This window comes from Carettochelys insculpta, chromosome 2, assembly GCF_033958435.1.
Source record: "Carettochelys insculpta isolate YL-2023 chromosome 2, ASM3395843v1, whole genome shotgun sequence".
NCBI classification, from domain to species: domain Eukaryota; kingdom Metazoa; phylum Chordata; order Testudines; family Carettochelyidae; genus Carettochelys; species Carettochelys insculpta.
Genome location: NC_134138.1, coordinates 93,987,174 through 94,000,286, shown reverse-complemented (window position 1 = coordinate 94,000,286; position 13,113 = coordinate 93,987,174). Strand labels below are relative to the sequence as shown.

At 38.4% G+C, this 13,113-nt stretch overlaps 1 protein-coding gene across 26 annotated transcripts in view; it reads left to right on the top strand.

The window, feature by feature from the left end:
• Positions 1-13,113, top strand: part of EPB41L3 (erythrocyte membrane protein band 4.1 like 3) — a 231,883-nt gene that overhangs the window by 193,582 nt on the left and 25,188 nt on the right. For 21 of the 26 annotated variants that reach the window (XM_074987386.1, XM_074987396.1, XM_074987410.1 and 18 more), the window contains exons 11-12: positions 1,977-2,152; positions 5,777-5,994. In XM_074987386.1, the coding sequence (XP_074843487.1) occupies positions 1,977-2,152; positions 5,777-5,994 (394 nt within the window). Of the gene's footprint in view, positions 1-1,976; positions 2,153-5,776; positions 5,995-12,330; positions 12,895-13,113 lie in introns of all 26 variants that reach the window. The other 5 variants (XM_074987411.1, XM_074987397.1, XM_074987407.1 and 2 more) reach the window with 2 other exon arrangements.

The following is a 13,113-nucleotide window of genomic DNA, read 5'->3' as shown; positions in this document are numbered from 1 at the left end:
ATGTTATTTTTTATTCAAATTAAATACGAAACTGCAGAAATCAATCATTCCTGTGATTCTTGGACTACCTATGTAGATGTTTGCATCAACTTTTTGTACTCATCCTATATTCATTATTTAATGTGGCATAGACATCTGAGGAATTTCACTTCTGTGAAGGTAGACTAGGGTTTTTGTGATCTGAAAATACTGGAGATAGGTTGGGAACCTGGGGTGAGCACACTACCCAAATGTTTTTACTAAGTTAAGAAGTAATGGGGCAGTGAGTAAAGTTGACCTGCAAGAGTGGGATTTTCAAAGGCATACGTCCAGTTCCCACTGAAAATCATCAAATTCCATTGAGTTCTCTTGAAAAATCCCACCCTATGCTGACACCTTTACATTTTAAGGTAACAGGAGTAAAATAAATGAGACATTTCACACCTTCTGAAAATTGTTTTTTCGGACTCTCCACAGACTCAGGTAGATATTGTTGCATTTGTTAGCAGGGTAGATTGATTTAAACCAACAGGCAGGAAATCTTGATTTAAATGATGGATTTTAATTGTGCTTTGCATTAGTACTTTTTCGTTGTTTTCCCAAGGATAGGCTGATTCTCAGGGGCTGGTAAACATTAAAATAAGAATCTTATAAAATTATATATCTATATCTATATATATTTAAGCAATTGTAAAACTTATATTCACCCTGTTTTTTTAAATTTCTGTATTTGTTGTTTTGGAAAATAGCAGATGAAACACTTCTTTTCGAGATTATTAATTTTTTACTAGTGATTTGTGCCCTGTGCTGTTGGAATGGAAATTCAAATACAAATAAAAGCACACAAAACCAGCATTTTGATTTTTTTTTATTATATAACCTTAAATTTCTCAGTACATGAAAGAAAAAGATTATTAAAACATCTTTTGTGTTTAAAACTAAGGAAAATTATGTGTAATTAATTAATTGAAATTGTTGTTTCTGGTCACCATATCCTTCAGTATTTTAGAAGTAATAGATCTTATCCTTTCACATCTAGTTTTTGTTCATAGATCAGAAGAGGAAAATAAGCCTTTCTGCTTTATTTCCGAATTGTTTTTAGCTTTGAATAAGCTAGTAATTGAACTAAACTATTGGAATAAACTGAAAAAATACAGTCTCTCTGCAGATGCAGAAGTGGCTGCTGCTGTCTCAAGCTCTTTTAGCCCTTCACTGCCAGTCAACTACCACAGTTCCTTGATGTCTAACACTTGAAAGGATTGAACTTGCTTTGTGATTTGCAGCAAACGTGTTTCTTCATATTATTTCTTGTATTTAATTTAAATGGTTTTAATATATCTCTACAAAGTTTAGGCTTTAACAAAAGTTACGGGTTTCCAGTTTCATTTTAGATTGGTTTGCTGAAAATAAACCTGAATTTAACTTAATTTAAAAATTCTAATTTAAATTAAATTATCTGATTTTATTTGAAGTCATCAATTTTTATCTGCTCTGAGTACCTTTGATTCATGTTGAAAAGTTCTCTGCAATCATATGAGTTAAAAATACAATACTCCCCTCCCCCTCATGAAGGAAGGATTAGTTTTTTGCAGTACAACTCCGTGACAAGAAGGGGAATCTTTGTTTCTCTTTTTGATTATTAGAAGAAAAACAGTTCTGAGGGCTCTCTCTTATTTTAATAAAAGGAGAGATACACTCAAAGACTTTGTGAAGACTTTTTGTGAAAAATTCAGCTTTCCTATATACTATTAGCTACGTAACTGGGTAATAAAATGTAGAGAACATGTTCTTGGCAGAAGCCATGTTGTATCTTCCAACATGCTAAATCCCTCAGGTGCCCAAAGGCATATCAAATAAGGGGAGGAGGGTGGATACAATAGGTTGATTCATCTGTATATCTGTACAAAGGTTCACAGAAAACAGATTTTCCTTTTTTTAATCCACAAAATAAATGCTTTGTGTTTGGAATAATATTTTTACCGTTCCATGTGTTTTAGGCTGTTGTTACCAGAGGCCCCACCAAAGAAATTCCTTACTCTGGGTTCCAAATTCCGATATAGTGGAAGAACGCAAGCCCAGACGAGACGAGCCAGTGCATTAATAGACCGTCCTGCCCCTTACTTTGAGCGTTCTTCCAGCAAACGTTATACTATGTCTCGCAGCTTAGATGGGGGTAAGATCCTCTTAATTGCCTTCCTCAGAGGTTTGTCACAAATTATAATAATAAAGGACGATGCTAGAATGTAGATCTAGATCTCTTGTGATCTCATATCCTTTCAGCTGCTGAATGAGACTTGTAAGTATATTCATGATGATTCTCTGTTCTTAGTAGATATCCTGTAAATAAATATTGCCCTGTCTCCTATTTTTAATAAGACTGCACAACCTGTAACATAAGTCTTATGAGGCAAGAGAACCAAAAAAGTGTTTTACAGTTTGGTTCTGCTAAATGTTATGTGATGCTAAATAATCACACCACCATGCATCTCTCTCCAGTTAAACAAGCAGAGTGAGATTTTTCAAAGGCTCTGATGTCACTTTAGCTCCCAGTTCACCAAGATTTTCAAAGCTGAGTCACCAAGTCTCCTAAGTTGCCAAGTCTCACTGACTTTCAAAAGAAGTTCTCCTCTGTTACTCAGGACCTTTGAATGTACCATCAACAGTGAGTTATCTGTAGTCAACTCTGGACTAGAAAGCTAATGGGCTAGTTATTTTCTTGATTAAAGGCCTGGCCAGTTCACCTGGCTCACCAGCACACTGCCTGTGCCCTGGAACCAGTGCCCATCTGTTTGGCTACTGGTGTATAAGGAGAACAAAGTATGATGAGAACTGTAAAAATAGCTCTCCGTTGATTTCTGCTCCATACTGCTGATTTCAGTTACAAAGAATCTCAGTAGGCATTCCCACCAGCAGCCTGCATAGGTCAGGTCCCTCTCACCCTTATCATTCACCTAGCTGTCCAGACAGGATGAGGCAGAGGTCCAGCTACTCTGCTTTCTGTGGTGTTCCTGATTTCCCCCAACCCCAGAGAACAAGAATCACTTGCATTGAAATCTCCCTTTCTATGTCGCAGGAAGAAAAGAGATGATCACAAGAGGGAGTAAAGATCCCCTTTGTGCCTTCTGCTTCTTAATCCAGCCAGAGGTGGAGAACAAATTTCTTAGCCTTTGAAGACTGTGAAAAGCACCAAGGCTAGTGCTCCCCTTCCCTTCAAGCTACATTGTAGATGTACTAGCCAGGGGAAGGGATGTGAGAGTTCCAAAGGGAGAGGATGAAGTTGAGCAAGGAGTGAGGAAGAGTGAGTGAGAGAGAGCTGAGTTTGTGTACATGGATGGGCCTTGAGAATCTGGGTGGGAATTAAGACTGAGGAACAGAAATAGGTAAAGTTGAATGGAAAAGAGTTAAAATAAAATATACTTATTGTCTGATTTTACACAGATAAAAACTCTGTTTCCCATCTTGGAATGTTACTAGCCCTTTCATGACAGTGACGACTTTTATCCTTGACTCATAGTGACCCTTCTGAAGACTCTTCATAAGTATGGAGGCGCTAAAAGGCACATACAATAGGTTAAAAAATTGTTTGGATGCTATATCCCTGGAAGTAACCTTCATGAGCTGCATCCCTCAGCCTCACCACTGCTAAGTACTTTTGTCTTTTGAGGGCTGTTCAGAACTGTTTGCATGGGTTGCTAGCATCTGCCAGTATGTATATAGCAAACCAGACTTCAGACTTCTCTCCAGCGTTTAGGTGAATTATTGGATTTGTGTGATGTAATTTAATTTTCTGCATGGAGATTCATAAGCATATGATAGAAGTTCACAGGTGAATCATTTCCCTTCAGTGAGTAACAAACAGCATTCATTTCTTATTTCCTCTCTGGCATAGCATGATATAGCATATAGCTTTTTACATAAACTAATTCAGATTATGTAATGTCGAGTATAATGTAGTTTAGGTTAATATTCCTTCCTCCTTTTTGTTTCTCTGTAGCACATGGAAATCAAGGTTATGTTTCTCCTTTATGTTAAAGCAGCATGCTCTTTACATATCTAAACTACTTGGTTAGGTTTTTAGTGCTGTACTGTTTTACCCTATATGCATAATTGTTTTTTAATTTTTTTGTGAAAAGTTTTTTTAAGAAGCGTTATTTGAAATGACTGCATTTTTAAAAAAAACTTTTGCTGGCAAAAGGCTATCACAAATGCTCCACAGCTGATACATGATGAAGACTACTGAGTTAGGGGGATAAAAATCTGTGATTTAAACATCTTAGTGACAGTCCCTCCCTTCTCCCTATGAAATGGATAGCGACAGTGCTTATCATTCATTGATTTCATCCTTCTAATTCTAATATGCTTCCTGCTGCCTACCAAGCAACTAGTGACCTGATTGCTGTGCATGCATCTCCAAGCACAAATTGCTCTCAAGTCTTATATTATTTTGTTTATGGTACCCAAACAGTTCCCCTCTCCCCCTGCCAAGGTCATCTAAGAGACAAGAAATCTGACGTGGTCTCTTACAGTTGTATTAGGATGTGCAAGGTTTAAAAAAAATTTAATTTACATAAACACAGCGGGAGGGAAAAGAGACGTCTTTTGGCATTGATTCAAATTAGCTCACGACATTGTTATGTAATGAAAATATAAATGTAACATTCAGCATTGCATACAATTGCAGCATCAAGGATCTTGTAAACTTTTACACTTGCTAGTAATCAGGGCAACAGTAACTTACATTTTTTTCCAGGTACTCTCCTACTGCAACCTTGGGTCCCTGCCAGCTCTTGAAATAGCTCCTTGCTGGCTTTTGCCACAGTTCAGATAGCTCTTGCCAGAGTTGCACACCAGGGCGCACACATTTACTTTCACCTCTGCTAGTAATCTTACGGATGTGAGCAATCCCATTGAATTAGGAATTGCTTACATGCATAAAATTATTCCTATGCAGGATCTGGACATATATTTTTATTTGTTAATCTGCTACTTGTTTCAGAAACTTTAATATGTATTCAGATTTCTAGATTATTGAACATTTAAGACCTAAAATACTGAGAGAAGCTACATCCTGTTTGGTTTACTTACACAGATAGTCCTGTTGACCTGCACACATTTTTTTGCCATCCTATTTTTGAGGTCGAGGGCATAATTTTAATTGTGGAAAGTGATTCTGGGGCACCTGGCACTGGCCACTGTCAGAAGACAGACTACTGAGTGAGATGGCCATTTGGTCTGATCCAGGATAGCTGTTATGTTCTTAAACTGTTTCTTGATTCTCAGATCGTATGCATGTATTACATGAAGAATGTCATTTTATGTAATGCTGTGCCGCTATACATAATGCATTTTATTTGCATTACATTACATTGTGAAAGAGATTCAAAAAATTCCTTTGTTCCTCTACCCATGGCTGAAGTCATAGCTAGTTTTTTTTTTCTCCCCCCGCCCCCCTTACATTCCTGGCCTACTAATATGGCAATGCATTAATTTCATTCAGATATTAAGCGCTTTAATAGCTTACTAACTGTTCAAAATAATGCATAACGTATGCATTATGAATGTAGTGTGTGAATACACGTGCATCTAAAAATTACTGTGTGTATGTCCAAACAACCCAGATATTTAAAGTAAGCCTATAACATTTTTACTTAACTATATGTGCATGTTTCTGGATTTCCAAAATACAATATTTTCATGTTTTCAACAAAATGTTTTACTAACCCAGCTTCTGATTTTATTCAGATCTGCAGAACAAGCTGCTTCAGACTTTATCTCTTTAAATTATATTTGCTTTTAGCATCAGTGAATGAAAACCATGAAATGTACATGAAGGATTCTATGTCTGCTGCAGAGGTTGGTACTGGCCAGTACGCCACAACAAAGGGCATCTCTCAAACCAACTTGATAACCACTGTGACTCCAGAGAAAAAAGCAGAGGAAGAAAGAGATGAGGAAGAGGGCAAAAAAAAAGGAGAGGAAATCACTCCAGTCTCAGCAATACGACATGATACAAAGGTAATGTTTCCAGGTTTACTATTTAACTAACGCATCTGTGAAGAACTTGCAGTATCACAGTAATTATTAGGAGGAAAGAAGCAAAACTCAGTAAGAACAACAAAAAAAAAAGCATATGTATTACATGTATAATAAGCAGTCTTTTTATGGAGCATGTGTCTGTGAAGTGTTTAAAGTTAATTCGTGCTTTCTGCTATTCGTTTTAGAAAAAGTTTGGTTTAGCTGTGAGTGTGGTAAGGTTTTCAACAGGGACTAAATAAATGATATTTACATAGTACAATTTTTTGCTCTCTTTATTTGTTTTATGTATTTATTTTGTCCACTTTTGAATGGTCAACAATATTTCTCAGGGTGCTTGGCTGGTTGGTTTTGTTTTGTTTTGCACAGTTCAGTGTTTAAGCATCACTGTTGTTTGTTTGGATTTTTTTTTTTTTGTTTTGTTTTTTTCTGGTCACATTCCCTACCTCGGCATATACTCTCCACACCTGACTGGTCAGTGCCAGTGTACTGCATGTGTTTTTCTGGCTCAGTGAGGTGTTGGTTTCCTTTTTATGTAGCTTTGCACTGGAAAGCCTATTTTTATTGGTATTTTTCTACTCCTCAGTTGTGTGATGTAGATTTCTGTCATTAATTCTGTCCAAGTAATTCTGGAATTCAGCTTGCTCTATTCTTGTTAAAGGGTACATCAAACAGAGCAAATTCTGAACAGCTATTTTCAAATATTACTAGGGGACCAGTTCAGTTTCTCTTGAGGACCAAGGGAGCTTCATTATTGATATAAAATGGGAATACAGATCAGACCAGGAGAAGCAACTGAACAAGTTTTCAATTTAATTCTTACTCAAAGAAATCTAAACTTTTACTTATAGTTTTTCAGCTTTTCTGGTGAGGAATTGTATTGTTTAAATTAAGCATTTCAGGTTTAACTAGTATTCCAGGATAAATCATTTTGTTAGCAGAAATGTAACACTTCAAAGACTGCTTTGTTTTGTTAGTGTTCTAGGAGTAATTCTAAAAGTCAATTGTCCAATCTTATTAATTAATAAACCATTACTGGCAGAGGGAATATTTATAAATTATACCTTTTGGATTCATATTCTAAAGAAACATTTATGTGCACATATGACATAAAAAGTAATTTCACTCAGCTTCAATCTGTTTGGCACTTCAGAGCAGGTATGAACTTGAACATAGCAGGTGAGTATAACAGTGTCAGTTTTTAAAAAAAGGTTCGGTATCTTTTTCTGGCATAGGAGGTCAGGAAGACTTGTTTGGTTTAGCTGTGTATTTCCTGATTCTGCCTGCTCTTCTCTCACATTGCTAATCTCTGAAGTTCGGTTCTGTTGGAATTCATTTTGAAAAGTGGTATTTTATTAAACATAAGTATTTAAAAGTGCAAAAAAATTATTTGATCATTTTAATTCTGAAATGCTGTGATATTCCATCAGTACATACATTAACAGCCATCAAGAAGTGTGTGGTTATGTGGTCTGCTTGGAGACTAGGTTAAAGGAAAATAATTTTAAAAATGAGTAATTTTTCATGTAAACATTCAGCTGAAGGGGTCCAGTACCTACTACAGGTTGACCCTGTCTAATCTGGAACTTTCTTGTCTGGCAACATCTGTAACCCAGCATGATTTTAGTTAGCCAGATGACCACTGGTCATGGCCAAGTTTCCCCTCGTCCCATAAAGTTTGTTTACAGACACCAGTCCTAGTTCTCAGTGTTCTGTGCTATTATTTAGCTATAATTTACCCCTAAATGTCTTCTAGAAGCCCAGTAAGCAGTGGAAGTGTTGGTTCAAGTAGCCAGACATATGTTGGGAAACCAACACAGCAAGGCACAGAATATCCTGAAAGTTTTTCAACTGCATGGATGACAATTTTTTATTTCAGAAGGTAGAAAAAACTATTGGGGGAAGCGGTTCTAGATTTGATTTTAACAAACAGGGACGAACTCATTGCGAATTTGAAAGTGGAAGGTAGCTTGGGAAAAAGTGACCATGACATTACAGAGTTCATGATTCCAAGCAATAGTGAAAGAGGGAACAGCAAAATAGAGACGGTGGATTTTAGGAAAGCAAATTTTGGTAAACTCAAAGAGCTGGTTGGGAAGGTCCCATGGGAAGCAAAATTAAGAGGAAAAACAACTGAGTAGAGCTTGCTGTTATTCAAAGGGACATTATTAAGGGCTCAGAAGCAAACTGTACCGCTGTATAGGAAATCTAGGAAGTATGGTAAAAGACCACCTTGGCTTAGCCAGGAGATCTTGCATGATCTCAAAATCAAAAAGGAGTCATATAAAAAGTGGAAAATAAGTGAAATTTAAAAGATGTATATGAGCAAACAATGTGTGTATGCAGGGGCAAGATTAGAAAGGCCAAGGCACAGAACTCGCTCAAATTAGCTAGAGACATAAAGGCTGTGTCTACATTAGATCCCTACTTCAAAGGGAGCATGATAAGTAGGGTATCAGGAGATTATTAATGAATTGCTGTGGTTTGCATGGGGTAAAGGGACTTCGAAGTTGCCCAGGCACTTTGAAGTACTGGCAGGTTAGCTGTGGCTACACACAAGCTGGCACTTCAAAGGTTAACACTTTGAAGTTGCTGCGGGGGAGAATTAGCTTAATGAAGTGCTGCATATGTACCTCAGCACTTCTCTCCCGACACCCTACTTACCATGCTCTCTTCGAAGTTGGGAGCTAGTGTAGACCCAGCCGAAGAGTAGCGAGAAGTCATTCTGTAAATATTAGAAGCAAGGGGAAGACCAAGGGCACAGGGTAGGCCCACTAGTCAGTGAGGAGGGAGAAACAATATCTGTAAACTTGGAAAAGGCAGAGGTGCATAATGACTCCTTTGTATTGCTCTTCACCAAGAAGGCTGATGCAGAAATGCCGAACATAATGGATGCTAGGGGGAAAGGGGTAGGTTTAGAGGATAAAATACATAAAGAAGAAGTTAAAAATTACTTAGAAAAATTAGATGTCTTCAAGACACCAGGGCCTGATGAAATGCATCCTAGAATACTTGAGGAGCTGATAGAGGAAGATTCTGAGCCTTTAGCTATCATCTTTGAAAAGTCCTGGAAGTCAGGAGAGATTCCAGAAGACTGGACAAGGGCAAACATAATGCCCATCTATAAAAAAAGAAAAAACAACAACCCAGGAAACTACAGACTAGTCAATTTAACTTCTGGGCCGGGAAAGATAATGGAGCAAATAATTAAGGAATTCATCTGCAAACATCTGGGTGAAAATAAGGTGATAGGTAACAGCCAGCATGGATCTGTAAAGAAAAAATCGTGCCAGACCAATCTGATAGCTTTTTTTGACAGGATAACAAGCCTTGTGGATAAGGGAGAGGCGGTTTATGTGGTATACCTAGACTTTAGTAAGGCATTTGACACGGTTCGCATGATCATCTTATCACTAAACTAAGCAAATACAACTTAGATGGGGCCTTAATAAGGTGGTTGCATAACTGGCTGGGTAACTGTTTTCAGAGAGCAGTTATTAATGTTTTGCTGTCATGCTGGAAGGGTATTACAAGTGTGGTTCTGCAGGTATCCATTTTGGAACCGGTTCTATTCAATATCTTCATCAACGATTTAGATATTGGCATAAAGAGTACGCTTATTAAGTTTGCAGATGATACCAAGCTGGGAGGGGTTGCAACTGCTTTGAAGGATAGCCTCAAAATTCAGAATGATCTGGACAAACTGGAGAAATGATCTGAGGTAAACAGGATGAAGTTTAATAAGGACAAATGCAAAGTACTCCAATTAGAAAGAAACATTCAGCTTCATACATATAGAATGGAAAGCAACTGTTTAGGAAGGAGTACTGCAGAAAGGGATCTAGGGGTCAGAGTGGACAACAAGCGAAATATGAGTTAACAGTGTGGTGCTGTTGCCAAAAAAGCAAACGTGATTCTGGAATGCATTAACAGAGGAGTGCTGTGAGCAAGACACAAGAAGTCATTGCTCTACTCAGAACTCACTATGCCTCAGTTGGAGTATTGTGTCCAATTCTGGGGACCACATTTCAAGAAAAATGTGGAGAAATTGGAAGAGGTCCATAGAAGAGCAACAAGAACTGAGAACATGATCTGTGAGGGAAGACTGAAAGAACTGGGCTTGTTTAGTTTAGAAAAGAGAAGATTTTAGAGGGTACGGGATAGTGGTTTTCAAGTACCTCAAAGAAGGTTACAAGGAGGAGGGAGAAAAATTGTTCTCCTGGAGATATTTAAGAGCACTTTAGACAAACACCTATTGGGGATGATCTGGACGCTGTTTGGTCCTGCCAAGAGGGCACGGAACTGGACTTGATGACTTGAGGCCCCTTCCAGTTCTAGTGTTCTATGATTCTATGTAATGCTGCTAGACAATGTTGACCTCCCGTGGTCCAGCAAGTTTTCTTGTTCAGCACCAGTCAGGGACCATGTGTGCCAGACTAGAGTGGTTTGACATGTACTATCATATGTAGTAAGGTTTATGCATGGAAACCAGTTACTGTATGATCTGGCATTAAGACCCCTTATCTCTGGGTAAACAGGTGCAAAGATGTAAGATTATAAGTGCATATGAAATGTAGAAAACAGAGAGAGATGGCAGTAATGGGAAGAGGCTGAGGTGTTGATGTTGTCTGTTCCATTTATTCATAATGAGCGATATTGAATTTGACCCAATAGCTGTTTCTGCACTGAGCCCTAGTGCCAACAGTTTGAGGTAAATAAATCGTCTTCAGAAATGCAAAATGGTGGCTTATTTGCATATTCACACTTTTTTTTCCAGGCATAAGGAGCTGCCGACAAATTGTGTTTTTTGCCGGTAGAACCACATCTACTCTGCCTGAGTTCTGCTGTTGATATGCAAAATAGTCTCATGAATATAGCAGTGTGAATATGCAAATGAGCCAGCATTTTGCATTTTTGAGACTGCTTATTTGCATCAAACTATTGGCACTATAGCTCTGTGCAGACACAGTCTGTGTCTACAAATATGCTATGGTAAATCTGGGTTTTTTTTAAGAATATCAGTGAGTGCCTACAAAGGAATGGAATTGATTCACAGCACACTAATAGTGCACATTCTCTTACAGCAACTCACACCCTTGTCGTCTTGTCTTGTTTGCTTAAAATCCTAAATATTTTGCTGCATGCCCTGCTAATAATTTTACATTTTAATGAAGGAGTAGGTAGCAAACCCTACTTGTTCTTCCTAGATAGAGTGAACTTGCTGGCAAGAGTATTGGCTCTATTTTTTTCACCTGTGCGAAAAGGATTACAAAATCACTCTCTTGGTGTAGCACAAGAGGAACTTGGCTTCATATGACATTCAGCTTTTATCCCCAAGGGTCATGTAGTTAGCACCTTAGCCCACAGACTGCAGTGGCATTCCGTGGGGCAGTGAATGAGGTTCTGTTGGGGACTTCACATTTGCATAGCCAAAGATTCCATGTCCACGTATCTAGTCTGCTCCCAGACCTCCAAGAGGTGGGAGGGATGTCCCAGCAGACAGGCTTTTCCCAACAGTTGGCCCCATGTGGATGTGCCAGTGTCAGGAAAACTTCTCCTGACAACTGTCAGCAAAAGATACGCAAATTGCAGTGTGCAATTTACAAACCTCCCCCCCCCCAACATTCCCCGTAGTATAGACTAAGCCCTAGATACATGCTATGGAGAAGATTTGGGAAAAAGCTATCGAAAGCCTTTTTTTTTTGCCCATCATTTTGGGGGAGATTTTCAAAATCTTGGATGACCAACATTAACTGCCATTTGTACTTTTGACAAGTCTCCTGTTTTGTGCCTAGTGCTTTCTCAGGCTAATTTTCCACCGACTTGACTGAGTAAGAACTGTAGAACATGTTGTCGTAAACAGAAATAGTATCCCATCTTTTTTTCTTCCTTATTTTAAAGTATTTTTTTTTAATTTGGGGGCTTTTGTGTTTGTTTTTTGGTTTTATTTTTTAATTTTTATCATCCATGTACTTCATATGTGAAAGCACTAAAGATCAATGGGCATCTATACAGCATCTGGCGGTGCACGTGGGTATGGTTCTTCTGAAGTATTTTTATTTACGTCTTGTATTACAGTATGACTGGACAGACAAATGTTGAAAAAAGAAGTTGCTTTTGTAAGATGCAACCCTCCATCATTAATAATTGGCAAGCAGTGTGAGAATTTCTCTCATTTAACTCAGTGAAAAGCTTTGGTGTTAAATTTCTGTTTTGTAAGTTTTGTATGTATACACACAGAAGAAAATTAACTAATTACAGTTTTCTTTTTGTCCTTTTGCTTTTGCACTTTGTTTGCTTGTCTTTCTCTTTCATCAGTCATCTTTGCTTGGCACTGATTCATTTCATTCCTCATCAACCTCACAATCTGGTACCCCTGTATCTTCAACAAAGCTTCGTAGGAGATGTAAGGAGAAAGCTCAAAAACCATTAAGTTGTGAGTCATCTAAAGACATAATGCAAATGCACGGTGAGTCTGACTTGGACTCTGAGAGAAAAGGAAGAGTTTGCTCTGCTGAACAAGACATGACTTGTAGCTATAAGCAAAAAGCTGGTAGAGGTGGAACACTGTTTTCCTTCTCCTTGCAACTTCCAGAGTCATTTCCTTCTCTCCTGGATGATGATGGCTACCTCTCCTTCCCTAACCTCTCTGAAACCAGCTTCCTGCCTGAAAGTGTGCAGCATTACCTTCCCATCCGATCACCTTCCCTTGTGCCGTGCTTCCTTTTCATCTTTTTCTTTCTGCTCTCTGCCTCGTTCTCAGTGCCATACGCTCTCACGCTCTCCTTTCCTCTGGCTATGTGCCTCTGCTACCTGGAGCCCAAGGCGGCCTCCTTGAGTGCTTCACTTGACAATGACCTGAGTGACAGCTCAGAGGAAGAGGTGTGTACCTCGGCATAGAACACATTTCTTTTTGTGTTCAGTGCTTCAGTCCTAAACAGTGTTAGAATGCTGCAATAGTGGTCCTACTTTCAGAACCTCATTTCTGTCTGTGCTGATATGTAAAAGTTTTTTGTGTTGGGAGTGCAGCTTGGGTCCCAGGGTTAGGCACAACACTGTGAATGAGGTCACAGTTTGGCTCAAACTTTAGGGTTAGGTTAG